At 37.1% G+C, this 19010-nt stretch overlaps 1 protein-coding gene across 6 annotated transcripts in view; it reads left to right on the plus strand.

Moving 5' to 3' along the window:
• Positions 1–649: 649 nt before the first annotated feature.
• Positions 650–19010, plus strand: part of SLC38A11 (solute carrier family 38 member 11) — a 35813-nt gene continuing 17452 nt past the window's right edge. Inside the window, exons 1-10 of one of the 6 annotated variants that reach the window (XM_064661019.1) lie at positions 650–731; positions 3411–3528; positions 3946–4020; positions 4610–4744; positions 6403–6468; positions 8223–8329; positions 8482–8561; positions 15735–15805; positions 16594–16755; positions 18463–18575. In XM_064661019.1, coding sequence (XP_064517089.1) covers positions 3960–4020; positions 4610–4744; positions 6403–6468; positions 8223–8329; positions 8482–8561; positions 15735–15805; positions 16594–16755; positions 18463–18575 — 795 coding nt within the window. In that variant the 5' untranslated portion in view covers positions 650–731; positions 3411–3528; positions 3946–3959. Of the gene's footprint in view, positions 732–754; positions 971–1094; positions 1227–1530; positions 1623–3410; positions 3529–3945; positions 4021–4609; positions 4745–6402; positions 6469–8222; positions 8330–8481; positions 8562–15734; positions 15806–16593; positions 16756–18462; positions 18576–19010 lie in introns of those variants that run through there. The other 5 variants (XR_010431963.1, XM_064661015.1, XM_064661016.1 and 2 more) reach the window with 5 other exon arrangements.

Genomic DNA, 19010 nt, shown 5'->3' on the forward strand with positions numbered 1-19010 from the left:
TTTCCCCATAATGATTTAATGTCGTTGAAAATTTTGGGTTCACATTCAATTGATGGTGCCCTCTAGTAACTGGACTAAGTTCCCAAAGTGTTTTTTCACTCTTGTAGGCCCTAAATTTTATGTGCAGCAATACTTCACAAAATTCATGACTGTCTCCAATTTTATCAGTGCTTACTACTTCCTACAGGTTTTTGTTTAAAATGTACATTTCTTTGTGTGGCTTGTTCCATGTTGACAAACCATTTTTCTGATGGAGGCTGCTCACGGTAACAGAGCTATCTACAGACCCTAAACTTTTCAGCACTGTCATTTTGCACCTTTAATTAGTTTGGCCTCTTCCCGTACTTGCACTGGAACCTCGGTGTGTTCTTTATCTGACTTAGTATCCTTAAGAGCGGCTTGCTTGTCCTTGTTTGTTCTGAGGAGAACAAACAAGGACTGCAGTGGCGAGCCCTCGCTAATAACACCGAAATTAAAAAGCAACCACGAATGAGCAGCAGTGACATTTGAGCTAGTTTTCGCTGCACATCCCACCGAGAAAACTTTCCTTGTGCCCTGGGGATAAACAAGGACGGGGTAAACTCGGGACCTCACAGACTCGAGTCAGAGACACTTACTTTCCGGAGCGTTTCCAGGGAAGGGCGTCCCGGAGGAGGGGCCGCCGCCTCAGAGCCCCCGCCCGCCCGTGCGGGGCTTGGGCGCCGCTCGCGCCCCTGCCCGCTCTCCAACAGGTCCGTGTGCGGGGCGGGCCGGGCCGGGCTCGGGCGAGCCGGGCACACACACACCGCCTTCCCAACACCCGCGGAGGTGCCGCGGGACCCTCCCGAGCCCGCCCGGGGGAGCCCCTGCCGCCCCGGTCCCTGCCCGTGCCGGCGGCCGAGGGGCCCCCGCAGCCCAGCGGCGCCGTGAGGGACCCGCCGCCCCACCCGCCCCGCGGGCGATGGAGCCGCCGGCGGCCGCCGCTCGCCAGGTACCGGGGCTGACAGCGGGGCGGGCGAGGCGGGGGGCTCTCCGGGCTCAGCGAGCCCGCCGGCACCCACCTGACCCCTGTCGGCCCGTGTCCGCGGGACGGGCATGGGGTGCGAGAGGCAGCGCGGCCGGTTGTGGCGGCTGAGCGCGACCGGCCGCTGGAACGTCCCCGCTCCACGGCCGAGCTGGAGGCAGCGATGGCCTCTTCGTCTCTGTTCGGTTGTCCCCGAACTCGTACGAGGGAGAAAGAGTCATAGGTACCACGGAGGGGAAAAAAATGCGTTCTGAGGGGCTTTATCCTTGTGAGGCAGGGGAAGGGCGGCTGCTGGGCACGGCTGAAATTCGGTGTCGAGTGAGGACCAGGGCGTGAGCGTGGTCCTGCCGTGCCCCATCATCTCCTGCCGTGCCCCATCATCTCCTGCCGTGCCCCATCATCTCCTGCCGTGCCCCATCATCTCCTGCCGTGCCCCATCATCTCCTGCCGTGCCCCATCATCTCCTGCCGTGCCCGGCGCTGTCGGTGCCATAGCGAGTGGCCCCAGGAGAGGACCCTGCGAGAAACAAACGCATCCCGTTCCCTCTTCTGCAGCCTCCTGCGTTGCACAGCTCTCTAGCCGGGCTCCCAGCAGACGTCCCTCCCCGTCTGCAGGCCAGGTGCACCCTCGAGAGCGCTACCGGAGCCGTTTCACCTCAACATCTTCTGTTGCCCTTTCTTCTCCTTTTTGCCCATTTAAATGGGTCCCTTCCGGATGGGGAAGGGACCAGGGTTGCACAATGCAAATTTTGTTCATTTCTTGTAGCAACTGAAGAGAGGGAACTGGACTGTTCTAGTTCAGTGCAATTCCACGTGTACAGTGCTGTAAGTAGCAGAGGGCATTAAAATTTCAGGAGAGAATGACAGGGATGCTCCTGCTGCTGAAATCAGTAGTGAGATAAAAATGTAGCACCAGTAAGTCTAGACAAAAAAGAGCTGAGGGAGAATGTTACTTATGAAACTGTAGGTGATATGAAGAAGATAGAAATTAGTGGTTGGTTTGTCTGTGATGACAGAAATGTTTGGGACACCAGGTGGATATACTTAATGATAGATTCAGAACAAAGAAAAATACCTGTCTGTTTATATGATGCATAGTTAAAACATGGCATTCATTGCCACATGACATTGCAGATGTTAAAAATTATACATAATTTCAAAAAAGAGAAAATTCAAAGAGCAATCCATTAAGGGATGTAATGCACCAAGAACACATCTACTTTGGGAAATCCAGAATACATAAACTGAGAGAAGCTGGGACAGGAAAGTTATTTGCTAACTGGCTATGTCCCATGTCCTTATGCTCTTCCCTAGGCACTTTCCATGGTCACTCTCAGAAATGGGATACCAGGCTATACTGTCCTTTGATCTGAGCCAGTATTACTCTTATGTTACTACTGCTTAAGGATTGAAGGTTCCAATTAAATATATAGCCCTCCTTGAGGCAGGCACTTTTATGCTTGTCAGCTTATGCCTCTATCTACAGATGACTTTTAGATTTTTCAATAATTTTTTTTTCCGGGAGGATTAGTGACAAGCATCTGAGTTTGTACTACCTGCTATGTAAGTTAAATAGGCTCTTGCATTCATGAAATAGTGGTTTTACTTTCAGACTAAGTACACCATGTTTTGCTTTTGTAGAACACAAGCAGGCATTTTCTTCATTAAATGTTCCTTTTTTTGAATTTCACGACTTCACTTAAAATACTGTCTTTCTAATGAATAATTCTAAAATGTTCTCTGACAGTTTAGTGGTGATCTGAGGAGAGGACCACTGCTTGCTTATGAAGAAATACTTTATGAAGATTAGAAATTTAATTTTTGAAGCCACTTGCTACAAAATGTGCTTCGAATTTTGGCTTGTACCAGACTTTCCAACAGAAACTTTCTGGGACTATTCATAATTAACTAAACCATTGAATGGCACAGAAATATTTAAAATACTGGATAAGACCTTGGATTAGAGTATATCCAAATGTTGACAAGCTTTACTAGTAACTCTTAAAATTAATTTCATTTCCCTGATTCAGGGGCAAATTTTTGCTGACTAGTTGTATTAGCCAAAGTATTTTCAAAAATACTTGATTCCCATTTCTGCCTTTGAAATGTGACTAAAAAGCTCTTTGTTTAGCAGCCTACCTCTGAGTTTATATACATTTCTGTCCTTCCACTTATTATTTTTCAGAGAAGAATTACAGAAGATTATGGGTCAGACTTATACAGGAATTAGATGCCTAATACCCCTTTGATTTCTCACTGAAAGAAATGGGATTTATTTATCAAAATACCTCTACAAATCTGAGTCTATGAAAAGTGGGGGTTCTTTATCTTTCATAGACTACATGTAAAATCCTTGTTCTCACCTCTTTTTTCTCATGTACAGTGTTTTCATTGTCTCCCTGAAATAGGTAGAAACAGATGACCAAATAGCCCTCCTTAGTAAGCCCAGGAAAAAAGGAGGAAACAGTGATCTGGCATCAGCTGCGTTTAACATTGTCAATTCAATCATAGGATCAGGCATTATAGGTAAGTCTACTTTTCTTTGCTCTTCTGTGTTCAGCCTTGTTTATTCATGCATGATTATCCAGCTTGGAGAATAACACTGTCATCTTACTTTCTGCTGCTGTTTCTAAAGATTTTTCTCTGTATTTATTTGCTTACAATGCAAAAATGCAGAGGGGTCAGCTGAGATCACATCTCAGTGACAAATACCCCACAGCCTCTAGGCCATAATGATCAGAGAGGCTGGACAGGTGCTAACAGAACTTCACACCTAGGGAACACTTTGTCCACTGAAAATAATCTCTCTGAGGTTATTAAGCATGGTGGTCCAATTTTGGAGATTCCTAGCATTTTTTTAAAAATCTGAATATTTCTTTATTTTGGTTGTCACAAATAATTATTTGTAAAGGTTCTTCTATAAGTCTCTCCTTTTCTTTGCAGGATTGCCATATTCAATGAAGGAAGCTGGTTTTCCTCTAGGAGTACTGCTTTTATTTGTGGTTGCCTACATCACAGGTACTCCAAAGGCACTTTCTGTCACATTAGCCCTGTGACATTTTGGCTGTTCTTGAGCTTTATGATACCTTAAACAAGTATATCTATGAGAGTAAAAATTAATAATTTTTTTCTTTTACCTCACTAATCCCTTGAGCAGATTAGTAAAAGCAGAGAATTACACTGTAGAACATATAAAGCTGCTTTTTGTGTGCATTTATTTTCATAAAGCCTAGTTTCTTGGACTAGTCAAGGTAACATTTGAAAGAATGTTTTTATTTGTGCCTCATAACGACCTGTTTTAATCCACTGTTTTTACCCTAATTAGGAGACTGATCCTTGAGTGGGTTGTATATCACTGTTTTTAAATGTACCACAGAATGCAAACCTTGTGTTGTACTATGATTTTGAATATTTTCCTTCCAATATGAACCTATAACTCCTGGATTTGGTGGGTTGAAATATTTTGTGAGGTTTCTAATCCCCAATCTTCCTAATGACACTGTTTTCCTTTTAAGAGACTTTCTTTTTTAAGGAGTGAAAGAAGATGAGAAGTAACCAACCATAAGCTGGTTCATATTGTCTTTAACAGTACTTTATATTTTAACAGATTATTCCATTATATTACTAATCAAAGGAGGAAATCTGTCCAGTACCAACACATATCAAGAGCTGGTCAGAAAAACCTATGGTCGTGCAGGTTATATAATTCTTTCAACTCTTCAGTTTTTATATCCATTTATTGGTAAGAGCACATAAAGTATCAATGTTTGAGTTTTACAAGTAACAAGCTTTTTTACATTGCCTCATTGTTTCACTGGTTAAATATTAAGAACTGTGTAAAGAATATACTATATATGCCTCTCTACTATTCAATAAAATAATTAAATTTACTTTGTGTGTTCTGAAGAACGACCGAGGAAGAATTCAATGAATTGGAGGACCAGAATAATAGAAATGAACTGAAATGTAATAGCAGAGAAATTCATGATCACACATGTAAAAATGAATGACAAAAAAAATAGCAAAGGAGATTCTGTTCTAGAATGAGTACCAGAGCACAAAGTTGATGAGTCTAAAACAAAAGGAAAGCACGGCTTTAGGAGTGTACGGAATTACTATTTTTTCAGAGATGCAATATTACTGTAATTGAAAAAGCCACTAATCAGCTCTTGCTTGAATATTGTGTGCTGTCATTGCTCTTCAAAAGCATTAGTTCAGCCTCACGCCCAACAAGCTACTGGGAAGTAGGGCAGTCAAGACTTCTTTGAAGAGGAAATAATAAAAGAACAAACAGGTATAATCTGGGCAGGAATTTATGAGACGAGAAGTTTGAAATAAAGTGATATTCTAAATCTGTCCCTTACAGGAGTAACATGATCAAATCAAATCTTATATGATCTTGATAGTTTCACACATGGGGCTGCAAGAGGTGATGACTTGGGATACCCAGGTCAAAATTCCTACTTTGTGAATGATCAGACCGATTACAGGTAGCTGAGATTTTTAAGGGAGTCAGGTTACTGTTACTGCAGGCAGCAATGTTACACATGTAATTATCCCCCACTGTAAATCAACTGCTTTGTAGATAATATGAAAAAGAATTCTAAAGGTCTCAGTCCTCACCATGGAACTAGTTATGCACTTGTATGTGCTTGAATTTATTTCTGTAAGTAGTGTTAATAACTTACAATTTCACAGCAGTGGATATTTATGCATTAAGGTCAATACCTACATGTATGCTGTCTGACTGTTGAATACCACACGAGTGTATAGATATATTTTATATGTATACACACATGCACAAATATACACACTTTTAGTGTAGAATTAGACAAGAATGACATGTGAATGTTAAGTCCACAGCACTTATTAATGGGAGAGAGGACTGGAAGTCCATATCTGATATCTTAGTCTATTTTCTCCTTTCTTCTGGTTTAAAGATTTTGCTAGTTTTTTGCATTAGCTAGAAAGTCCCTTGTGTTTCATTGCAGGACTAATTATTAGACTAACACAGGAACTTTACTAAATCGAAACAAGTATTTGAAAATAAACTGATAAAGAATTGCTATTTGAAACAAACTGTTTTAAAAAGCCTTTTTTACCTCTTCTGAACTAAGTTTATATGTCAAGTCAGCACAATGGCCTTGCTTATCAGGCTGAATTATTGCTTAGGTTGTACCTGTTTAAAAAAAAAAAAAAAAGAAAAAAGAAAAGGAAGTGTTAAATAATTTTTTTAATTCTGTTTTAAACCTGAAACTTACAACTTGTTGGTGCTAGCCAGGATTTGTATAAGAGGGACAGTGGCATATGATCCTGAAGTCTGCAAAATACGTGTGTTCAGTGTTTATCAAATATTTTGGATATGACTTGTGCTAACAAAAAAATTTATTTTTCTTTAAGCTATGATCAGTTACAACATAATAACAGGAGACACTTTAACCAAAGTTTTTCAGAGAATTCCTGGAGGTAAGAGGCATTTTAAAAATTCAGAATGGGGGATTATGTATTGGATAGGAGTGTAGCATAAGTATTTGGGGATTACCTGTTACTTTGCTTCTAAATTGCTCTTAAATATAGTTCAAGTTAAGAACTTGAAGCCTGTTTCTATGAGTGGGTTTTCTTGAAGGGTTTTTTTGGTTTTTTTGGGGGGTTTTTTTTTGGTTTTTTTTTTTTTTTAGTTTGGGGGTTGTATTTTCTTTCTCTGTTTCAGTAAGTCTTTCCTAAATAAAACCCCTAGTCTTTGGTTATCAGTGGACTCAGTGTCAGTGAAGGGACCACACGCTTCAGTGAAATACTAAGCAAATAGAAGTGGGTCTTCCCCAGTTGTTTATCTACAACATCATTTTTTGTCATCTTTTTTAGATAATTCCTGTAATGGTCATTTGAAGTGCACTTGAAACCGCACTTCGTCTGGTGAATAATTCAGGATGAGTTGCAAATAATATAATGAATTTAATGTTTACTTAAGCGTATCTGTAGTAGCTGGTCATGAACTGTGTGTGTAACTTTCAGTTCTCTTAGATATTCACTGCAAAACCAGATGTGGCACTTTGAGCTTTTTAACTCATGCCCTTGTGTCCCTTCCTGTGCTTTAAGTTTTCCCAGCAGAATCAGTGGAGCAATTTGTGTGCTTGTTTGTGATGTACTTTAGCACAAAGCCAGCTAAGTTAAAACATCCTTTGCTGGGAAATTAAACTAAAAGAGAACATGTCTGCAATGAAGTGGCAATTAGTATTTGTATGAACTATTTGATTTCCACAGGAGGATTATAGTTTTCAGCATGTGAAGCCTGCAAGGTGTGGATGTAGTTTTAACTGTCACACTCTGTTGTTCTGTGCATACCTGATCAAATTGATAGTGACAGTGAATATCTAATGATTTATATGTAATATGACTTCTGTCATAGGAGGAACCCCCAGCATGGCAAATTTTTTTACCTGTCTGGTAGAATACCCACCTGGAAAGACGTGGGAAAGCATTATAATCTCTCAAAGAAAAGAGGGAACAGAACACAGATTTTTCCATGTCAATTGCCAGTCACTTTCCAGCCAAAATTATTCAGCAAGTGTTCATTCAAGCCTAGGATTTATGGTAGCCTGACTGAAACTGAGATGTGTTTTATTTTGTCATTGAAAAAAACCACCAGTTATACAAATAAATCCCACTGATTGCATGGAATATTATAACATTGTTGCCTTCACATGGTAATCTATTTTGCAAGTGGAAGCCAGCTGATGGCAAGAAAGGTGTTCAAAAGAAACCTTAAAATTAACTTATTTTAGGATTGTTCTTTAAGATTTGACCTATCTTCAACAGCCCAGTAATTGAAGTCAACACACAGTGTGGAAAAAATCCTCAAGAGTAAATGGCATAAAGAAGTAGTAGAATGTTTTACTTGCAGTCTCCAACATTGACCCAGACATGATGAAAGACATTAACACTAATCCATATGTAGGAATGCCAGACTTTCTAATTTTAGTTTAATATATCCCATAAATTATGCATTTGGCTTGAATTTGCAGAGTTCTTTAGATTATGCACATGCTGTGCATGGCTTCCTAAAGGTTAGTTAATGCCTAGTTTTCAGTGTTACTTAGCTTGAGTAAAGGGGGTAAAAGTTTGATCACCAACAGTTTGTTTTTTCCTAAACTTTCAAATGTAATAAATCTGTTCCTCATGTCAGTCTCTTAAGGAAATAAATTATTTTCTTTTTTCTTTAGTTGGGCTGGATAACGTGCTTACTGACCGTCACTTCATAATTCTTCTTACCACCATCATCTTTACCTTACCCATATCTTTATATCAAGACATAGCAAAATTGGGAAAGGTAAATCATAACAGCGGTTTGTTTTTTTGTATGCCATTAGAAAATAAGTGCCAGTCATAACTTAATGTAAAATTATTAACAAATACATTATGCTGCTAGAAGAACAACCTTTCAGCATCTTACTGACTGCAGTAATATTTTTATCTTTACAGATATCTCTTATCTCTCTGATTTTAACCGTTGTCATCCTGATAATTGTGATGGTGAGAACTGTAACCTTCAGTCCACAAGTGTGAGTATTCTTACCCTTGTCACAAATTTAATTTTTGATTATGTAATCTGTTAGTTCACTCTTGCATATATTTGCATAATTCTGGAACATGCCTCTCTTGGGACAGACAGATAATTGAAAAATTTTTACAAACAGTAATACAGAATGAACAGCTAAATATACTTTGTCCTTTTTCTTTTCTTCTTTTGAATATAATCAAATCTAGAAAAAGTCTCAAAAACCCTACAGTTTAATTGGATATTGCAGATGATATGACTAACAGCAGCTGTGTCCTGAATGGGCATGTGAGGTTGTCTGTCATTTGGGAATTTTTTTTATTTTGTCCATTTGTCAGAAGGCCTATATTTACAACCTGAAGATAGCTAGTATCTTAGGAATACTTCTTCTTCTGTTAATATAATAATTTCATAGTAAAAATCAATACAAATAATGAAAATGTTAAAAAATTAATTTAATAAAAAAATTATTCTGTTATTTGAGAAAAGCATGCAAACCTTTTCCAGCACTCATACTCTAAAAGTAGTGTTTAACATTAGACATTGGAGTGTTCTAGACCATTTAGTACACATAAGTATATGTTGTGATAATATTTTTGTAGTTATATTGCAAGAAAGTGTTATGAATCTATTCTTCTTCTTTAATGGCCTAGGAGAGCTGCCTTTTTCTTCATCCTTTAAATGTGAAGATATAATAAATATGAAAAACTATTTCTGAATGTGCTGTTTTATTTATTGGAACAGGTTTATATGGTATATCTTATGTGCCTGTAAGTGAATCCTTCCACCAGGATTGTTTCAGCATTGTTATGCATAATTGTTCATTTGTTTTACTGCCGTGATACGTGGGTTAATTGCAGGGTATTCAGGTTTAATGCTAGGAAGATGCCTAGAATAGCAGTTTCTAAAGTTGTCCCAGATGATGTTGTCTATCATCCCCAAAATGAGGCACTCAGAACAGTGTGGGACTTCCCTCCCCACCATCTTTCTGAAGCAGCATGTTTTTCATACTGTGTGTTGAAGGGATATTTGAAAGGTTAATCTCAAAATCCCCTGTCAAAAAAGGAAGAAGCTATATATAATAGTTACTGATAACCTTGTTACTATGGTAACGTTTCTTCTCCACAGTTGTGATGCACTGAAAAATATGGAATGCATGATTTTATTTTTTCTTGAAATTAGTAATGTTGGGTTTTGGGTGATTCTTGAAGTTTTACTTTTTAATTCTTTAGAGACTTCCATTTTTGCCTTTATATTTCTTGTTTTCAAAAATGCATCTAGCAAGTTGATAAAATGTTAGTAAGAATTTTTTTTCCTTTCAAATATTTTGTTAATGTCTACGTTTTCTACTTTTACTATTTTTATTATTTTTATTTGACAGTAAGGTATAGACATATATGTTGATTATTAAAACTCTCTTCTATTATTTTGTTAGTTGTATACTGGACTGCCATCTCTCATTTTTTTTCGATGAGAATAAAGAACACTGTTTTATTTTAATATGGGTCTGATCATGTTACAAATGAAACAAGTGAATCAACACATTTATTGTGAATCCTTATTAAAATACAATGTAATTTGGAGTTTCCAAAGAGACTTGATTGGGCCAAGAGTATTTAATCCCTACAACTGTTGTATGGCTGAACTGATTATGTGCCTGCCTGTCATTGATGACAGGTGATTTATTCTTGGTAATTCCATGGTTTCCCATTCCAGTTCTTATGCATTCTTCCTAAATGTGTATCACGTCTCTTACTCCATTTTATGTAGGTTGCTTCTTGGCCCCACAGTGGAGAATGAGCAAACTGCTCATTCTTTTTCAAATGCTTGAAAAACACCTCTAAAAAACTTGTCCCGCTTTGGGTATCCTTTCAATAGACTAAACAAATACAATTCCTTTAGTGTTTCTCTTCTTGTCATTTACTGTGCTTCTCATCGTGCTCAATGGCTGCCTTAAGTTTTCTGCAAATAAAAGTGAGATCATGATGCCCCACCTGCCTGTGGTATTTCCTCTGAGAAGCAGAGAAGAAAGCTTTATGTATCTTAGTATCTTAAATGCAAGTGTCTTAAGATCCCTTGCAACTGTATTGTTTGGGAGTTGCCACACTTCCATTTATGTAATTTAGTTTGATGTTTTTTTGAGTGGAGTGGGTTGTCCAGGGACATTATAGGGCTGTTATTGTCATGTTAGTTCTCCAGAGAAAAAAACCGCTATATTTATGATGAGGAATAGTTTAATAGATACTTAGTTTAATTTTTTTCCTTTTATAACAAATACCAAACTGAGAAACCAAGGTGCTTTTTTTTTTCGGTTTTGCTTTTGATTACTATCATCCATATGATTATTATTGCCTGAATGACATAATGAACCTGCAGATAAAATCCAGTGGTTTGGATTACTCAGGGTTTACTCTCAGTATTTTAAGATGTTGGATAAAAATACATTTTAGTGATCTGATCATTATTTCCACCTGCTCATAGCTGGGTATTTACCTACTGTGATCAAAAACAATAGGTTAGAATATCTCAAACAGTAAATGTACAGTATGTTAATACTGCATGAAATAGTTTCAGCTTTGAAGCATGAAGTTAACATTCATTGCTGTAAAAAGAAACATTCTATGTTTATATTATAAAGATGGATCATTTTAATTTAATTTGGTGTTCTTTTGCAAAGAAATGTCCTGATGTCAGTGTCTACATAGTACATAAATCTCTAGGAAAAACTTCAAGAGCATCTGTTACATGTAAAGAGGATGTGAGAATTACTGAACTAGCAGCTGATTGTAGGGATGAAACACCAAGTGCTCAGGAAACAAACATGAAAGTAGAAAGTTGATTCTTTCCTTCATATAAAAAAATCCAGTAGTAAGCAAAGATAAACTTTAATGTGTGATGAAATTAAAAAATAAAACTAAGCTCCCATATATTTACAGAATTGCTAAGTAATTCATTAAGGAAGAAAGAAGAATTAAAACACCTGTAACTAAGTGGGGCTGACATAATAGCTTTTCCTTTTCTGTGTCTTTCACAAGATGACTTTGATTAATATAAAATCCAAGGCTGATGTGAGCTGTACTCATTTTCTTTCTGTTGTATTGATTGAAGTTATATATAGCATCTATAAAGTTCTCAATATCTTTAAACCTTTAAAGCTTAAAAAGAACTAAAAAGGTATTTTACCTTAGAATAGAATTAAATTGAAATTTTACCGTTAATTTCCTAAAGGTCTAAATAATTGAATTGAACCTGAATTATCTGTGAGATGTTCCTGGATTGACTGCCCGTTTGTATCTAAACTTGATGGTTTGTTCCTGATCTTCAATTCAAAACAATGGAAATCTTCCACTCATTCCAACATGTAGCTCCCCTGCCAAAAATATGAGTTTCTACCTCTGTAGAAATTAACTTTTTTTTTTTTTCAGTCAATGTTTCATACTCACAAAATGGGTTGAGATCAGGGATGTGTGTTTTTCTTGCCTTCCTTAAAGATGTTTTGCTACTGTATTATATTTGGTGGTGTTTCTACATAAATGACTGAAAAGATTTTTGCATGACATAGATAGATGGGGAATATTATGCTGTATTTTACAAGAAGTAGAAGATAGGCCATTTTAGACTGCCAGACAAATTTGCCCAACTCTCTCTCATGGTCTGGATGTGAAATTCCTTTCACCCTGCTAGGATGTCTTAACCTTTGCCTGGTTCATTTGTTCTTTTCATTTCTCTCTGCTCTTATGTAGATAAACATGAATATTTTCAAAACTTTTAAAAACTCACTAACATGCTTATTATACTATACTTTCACTTACGTATGCTGAAGACTGAGTAGAGCCTTATCTTCTTAACCTTTAGGCTTTCTTCATCACTAAGCCTCACTACCTGCAGTCTGTCTTGCTGTTGTCTTAGTTTCAGCTGAAACTTTTTATTGTCTGGGGACTCCCTTGGACTGTCTTTTTCCTAAATCTTTTCTTATTTTTGTTCCAAGAATCACACCTCAGGCTTTACTTTGTGTTTAAGCTTCTACTATGTATGATAGACAGTACAGCTGTCAACAAGCGCATTTAGTATCAAAAATGTATTTCTTCTGTTACCTTTTGTTGTTTCATCTAATACTTCTTCTCTGGCATGAAAAAAACCTTTCTGTTCATGCAGGCATAGCCTGTGTTTTTATACACTGAGTGAGGAACAGAGAGCTGGCTGGTTTTGTCATTCATCGATTTTTGCAGCTACTGCTATCCTTGTATAAGCAGCAGTTAAAATCTTCCCCTAGCAACCCCTAACAAGAATGTAGGTCAAACTGGTCAGAACAAAGTCCATCAAAAAAAAAAGTCCGTCTTGAACAGTTGCAGCAGGATTGAAAGAGCACAACAGGTGTGATGTTACCCTGTATTCTACACACTTTTTCAGGGTGTGTGTGCATCTGCCTACACAGACGTTTATATTTATATCAACGTGTGTATGTTTACCTTGACTCTTGATGTTTCCACTAGCTGCCCTTTGCCTTGTGAGTAATTTTGTATGATTGTTCACTATATGGCTCTTCCATAACTAATGCCTATTGTTCCCTGACACAATTTTCTCTTTCTGACTATGAAGTCTTATTTTCTATAAATACTTTCATATCACCTGCACCCTTTTCCAGGAGCTTTGTATAAGTCTGTATGTCCTGCAGACTGAACTTGGGGATAATTTCTTACTGATGTGGTCACAACTCTACAGCTGTTGACTCTCAGAAATGAAATTTCTTACTGAGTGCTTTCATGGTGTGAAAGCATTCCCACAGTATGAAAATGTTTTTCAAAGCACATGCAGCAGTATATGAGCTACTGTAGAAAATAGTACATCTGTACCAACATGCATTGTAGGACATTACAAGCTGCTGGTAGTGTTCCAATCAGGGATCTGAAATTCTTCCTCTATTCTGCAACTAGAATGGAAGGAATTTATCTTCTTAGGCTGCTAAATAAGCAGGATTTTGTTCTTTTGGATTTTTTCCCCCAAATAATACTCCTAATCTGATTTGCCATTCATCCTTAAAGTAAAGCTGTATTTTGGTCTGTTGCATATTGCTAGTGCATATGCTAACACTGTGCAGGGGGAGAACTAGCTACTGTGATTTTTATTTTTTAAAATTGATTATTTGATCACTTTATTCAAAATGTTTCAAATTAAATTCCCGTGCTTTCTGCATTCCCCTTTTTAAAATCCCTATTTGTAGGAGCTATAATGTTGCACAGGATGTACCATTTTAACAGAAATTAAATGTGTTTCAGACAGAAGCATTCTTTATTTCTGTGAATTTAAAAATATTTTGGTTTGTAAGGTACTGGATAATCTAATTCTTAATTATTAATAGAAAAGGGCCAAAGAAAACTGATAAGTTCTGCTGTCAAAGGATAATATAAACCAAATTTTCATTCTGTATGTTTACTCTCAAAGCTGACCTCTAGTGGTTACAGAGTGGAACAGTTGTAGTGTTAGTTTTCTATATGCTATTTTTATTTTGAAGTATTATTGATATTTTTCCAATCAACTGTGAATATTTTACTGAAAAATAATACACTCAAAATTATTTCCACAGGCATTTCTAGTGACAGTGATTTGAAATCAGTGGCATAAAGTTAAGGGTGCCCATATAAGGAACTACAGCAGCTATATAGGGTCATAAGTCCTATTTCACAAGACAAATGCCAGATAGCTCTATTTCATCCATAGTATTTATTACATCTACATGAGTCTGAGGTTTTTTTAGGAGGGCTGTATTCAGCTGCTTAAGACTTGAAGCAGTATGTTACAGCAATCAAAACAATATACTACATCTGAGGACAAAGAAAACGAACTTCTTTTTGTACTTAGGTTTTGTTCACTTCAAAGTTAAGCTTAAGAGCTGAAAAGGTGGTCTAAGTCTGAACTGAATGTGCATTAGATACTGCAAATGGGGGGGGTTAATTAAAAAGGAAGGATTGACTATTTGAGCACTCAATAAAAACAGCAAGATAAGAGTTCTGAAAGAGGAAACAGCAACTTTTTCTTTTTTTTTTTTTTTAATTTTAGGAGCTGGAGGTGGAATTTAAACATTTGAAAGCAATGAAACCAGGCACAGCATATGCCATTATAGCTGTCAAAACCAGCTAGTTATCACCAGAGAGAGGGAGAGACAAAGCTGTCATTGTTACCTTCACAGATGTGGCCTGAGTGCCATACTGCTTTCTAGGGCAGTAGGAAAAGAGCAGCTAAGCCTCAGGTGGCAGCAGCTTTTCCTCTAAATAAAAACAGTTAGTAGCAGCCAACTTTTTAAGAGCAAGCTTCTCTGCATCATTTGTTTCTTTGTCTGTTTTAATATCACAAATACAATGTTTAACTGGCTTGTGAATTTCATGTAATGTTTTTAGCAAATTATATTTCTGGAAAAGGATATTTTGTGTCCTTCCTCATTTCTTCATTTTGGTTCTTTATTCAGAGATGAAGTTCACGCAGTAAATGTTTTTTAAAGAAAGTCTGTTGTTGGTTTTCTGTGGTCCTCCTCTAAGCATTACAATTACCAAAACTGTGGTCCAAAACCGTGCGCATACCTTAAAGAAGGAGATATGGGGAATATTATATTCTTGCCTGATTATAAAAATCTCCGTATACTCTCCTACACTTTCTTTTATCTGTACCCTCTTACATTTTCTTTTGTCTTTTGGAAAGTAGCAGAATCTTTTTACTATGAGGAATAGTTGGAACTGGTATAAAAAAAGGTAGACTGCCTCACTTGATTTGTAGCTTAGGAAAAGATATCTCTAGACTGTATGGGTTACATGTGCAAATTCAAAGATAAAAATTACCTCTAAATAGTCAGAAGACATTTTGGATTGAAATAACCTTAGTAACAGCCTTTGCCTTTCCTGTTGCTATTTCTTGGTATATGATGACTTGAAGAGTTTATTTACAAAACTGAAACAGGCTGCATTTTTTACTGTGAAATCTGGTTACAGAAATACTTGAGTCAAAACAAGGGAGGTGCGAAAGGTATCTCCCCAGGTTAAAGTTGTTGTGAACACTGGGGGCTACTTCAGAGAGTTCTGGAGATCTGACTAGCAGCAGTTCTGTATTACAGCATAATATTTTAAGTAATTTTTAATAACTGATAATTGAAAAGAGGATAATCTATTAAAACAAATATCTGTTTTAGACCCAAATCAGAAAATGCATGGACATTTGCAAAATCAAATGCAGTACAAGCCATTGGGGTGATGTCATTTGGTAAGTGTTTTTTCTGGTTTTTTCAATATTTAGATCAGCTGTAAGAAATCATTTAATATTTTGGACAAAGAAATTGAATTTTTTGTGGTTTGGGTTTGTTTGTTTTTTTTTTTTATATATTAAGCTGGTAGGGAAAAAATGAAATTGACTGAGTCATCCATATGCATTTCATTTTTATGGTGTAAGACATTATCCTCATCCATTGCCCCCTAGCTATTGCCACTGTAGCAGAGACAGAGGTGTGCACGTGAATCCAGCTCATCTCAAAGCACCTGCATCAATGGGATTAGTCTAACTGATAAAGTGAGGAGGCTGTGATTGCTCTGCATTCCCTTGGATAACCTCTAGCAGAAAAGTCCTCATTCTGAAATCTATTCCTGCCTGCAGGATCTGGTATATTATTTCCTGTTAGAGTTGTGATAATCTGAGGCCTCCCAATGCTTGCTGCTGCCTCAAATGGATGCCATAGGAAGTCTGAAAGTAGCAAATGACTCAAATAGTCTCAAATCTACTTGGGTTCTTAAGCAAAAGAAGAGCAGGAAGAGATGGAATGGAGGTGTGGAGGGTGGGAAATGGCATGACATTTAAGGGTAATGTAATCAGAATCAGGATGATTATCCACTTTCATCAAATCAACTAAGCAAGTAAAAGTTCTAGCCATTTATCTTTGCCACTCATTGCAGGATTAATGTTTGTATTTAATAATGAGTAGATTCAAACAGTGCTGTGTCTCTCTATGCATTATGTGTGAATTCATACATTTGCTTGAACTGTCCTGTGTGTTTCAGCATTCATCTGCAACCATAACAGCTTCTTAATATATGGGTCTCTGGAAGAACCCACATTAAAGAACTGGTCTCAAGTCACACATGTGTCTGTCTCACTGGCTGTTGTAATCAGTGTTGTGTTTGCTACATGTGGATATATGACTTTTACAGGATACACAGAAGGTAAACTGCTCAGTCCCTCAATTTTGGTGCTTGCTATAGTCCTTACATTTCTGCCTTTCTGTCTGACTTTTGCTGTAAATATCTTAGTGACAAAAATCATAGTATGTATGGACAGAAATACAACATTCCTCATGGTTACCCAACAACCAAAACGGGATACAAAAGTGTCAGCTGCATATTAATAGGTGTCAGATTCCCAAGTATAAGCATCACTGGTGAAAGTCCTCTTTTAATACTTCCATAGCCAAAACACTTCTGAGGACTAAAAATCTATGATTTAGCAACATGGTCCAGCAGGAGAGAGCAGTAAGAACAAAAATTGCCTTGATTTTTCTACAGGGTGTCAGGTATATATTTTCTATACATTTTCTTGTATTTTTTCCTGTCTGTGCTGATATATCTCTGACTAATAGATATTTCCTGTCTTTACAACCGCTGTTCTGCTGTAGCTAATCCTACTGTCCCCTTTGGGGGTATATGAATATACATAAAAGTACAAATATATAACCAATGTTGCATCATGTTATTTAACATAATTTTGTTGAAGTAAGAAAGGTATGTTCAGAAAGACAAGGCATAAATTTGTTCAGTGCATTACCTTTTCAGGAATAATACACATTTTGTAAGCAAGCAGATTTTCTGTTACTTAATAGTGACGTTCTAGATTGTAGAAGGCTTTTCTTATGAGCAGTAGCATGTAGTTGAGAACACAGGAATTATATGATGGGGGTTACTAGTTGATCTGTCCTTTTTTTCTTGCCTCCAATTCTTACTCCAGCAGAGTAAGTTACTGTTCTAGATGTACTAGATGTACTATAGCTAGACTAAGTGCAGACTAGCTCAGACATTTAAAATATATATTCTGACCGCAGCTGTCCCTCAGCATACAACTCTAGTGTAAGCGGGTTCCATATTACCTTGTCTCCCCATCTACACCTTTTGGCTGTTTTCTGTAAAGTACACCTTATTGCTTCTTCAGTGCCATTGTGAGTCTAAAATTAGTAAATCATGAGACAGTATTGCAATTGGATGGAAAAGACCTAATGGGTCATCTCATCGCTGTCTTGCACTGTCACTTTTGCCTCAGAGATCATTATTACAGATTCCTTGTGGTAAACGCTAATCAAGATGATGATTTGAATTCTTTACTAATGATTTTGTTGTTAGATATAAGATTTGCTAGGTAATAATCCATATGTTATAATGGGCTTTTGGGGTCAGAATATTTGAAATTGTTCACTACAGCTTACCAGCTATGGTTAGATATTACCAGGGAAATGCAATTCTTCAGAGATAACTCCCTGGTCTTCTTTGTGTAATTGTTGTTCTGGGAGTTACATTTTAGAGGAAATGTATCTTTTACACACAGATTCTTTCTGAATCTGTCACATTTACTTAAACAAACACCAGCATGTCACACAAAATCTGTGTTAAGGGGAAGATAACAGATTACAAACTCTGATATGTATGTTTTAAGATATTTTTTAAAGAGAAATGCTACTTCAGAGAAAACCACTGCTACTAGCAGCGTAAGCTGAAAGTTTCTCCTGGATGCAACTTGTGACCATAACTGCAGTTTCTTGATATGTGTCAGGAGAGGGGATCAGAAAGTCTCAATTACTCCAGTAACTCCAGTAATCTGCACTTCAATTTGCAAATAGGCAAATGATGTGAAGTTCAAGCTAATTATGTTTTGCTATGCCACAGGAGACATATTTGAAAACTACTGTAGAGATGACAACCTTGCTACATTTGGAAGGTTTTGTTATGGAGTTACTGTAATTCTGACCTTCCCCCTTGAATGCTTTGTGACCAGAGAGGTAAGAATTTATTATATTTTCCCTTTAACAATGTTCTTATATAATAATAATATTCTCACATTATTAATACACATTGTAGCTGAAGTCTACAGTTGATCTGTAGTAAATATCACCATATTTTATCCTGATACGTGCAATGAATATGAGGGACTAGTTCTACTCTTTACGCACTGGTAATGTCATGTTGCATTACATTGGTTATTGTATTACCCAACGTCTTATTAAGAATTACTTAATAATATCAGAACTGATTAAAATTCCAAGTTTGGCATAAATACCACTGTTGTTACTATGTTGACAATAGCCAAAAATAGCATATTTTTTACACTTAATAGTTTTTCTTTTTTTAGAAACATCTCCATCTAGGAAATCTGTCTGTTCAATAAATAATTGTAATTTGGTTTTATTCTGTAGTGGGCAAATGAGAAGAAATTT

This window comes from Pseudopipra pipra, chromosome 7, assembly GCF_036250125.1.
Source record: "Pseudopipra pipra isolate bDixPip1 chromosome 7, bDixPip1.hap1, whole genome shotgun sequence".
NCBI classification, from domain to species: Eukaryota; Metazoa; Chordata; class Aves; order Passeriformes; family Pipridae; genus Pseudopipra; species Pseudopipra pipra.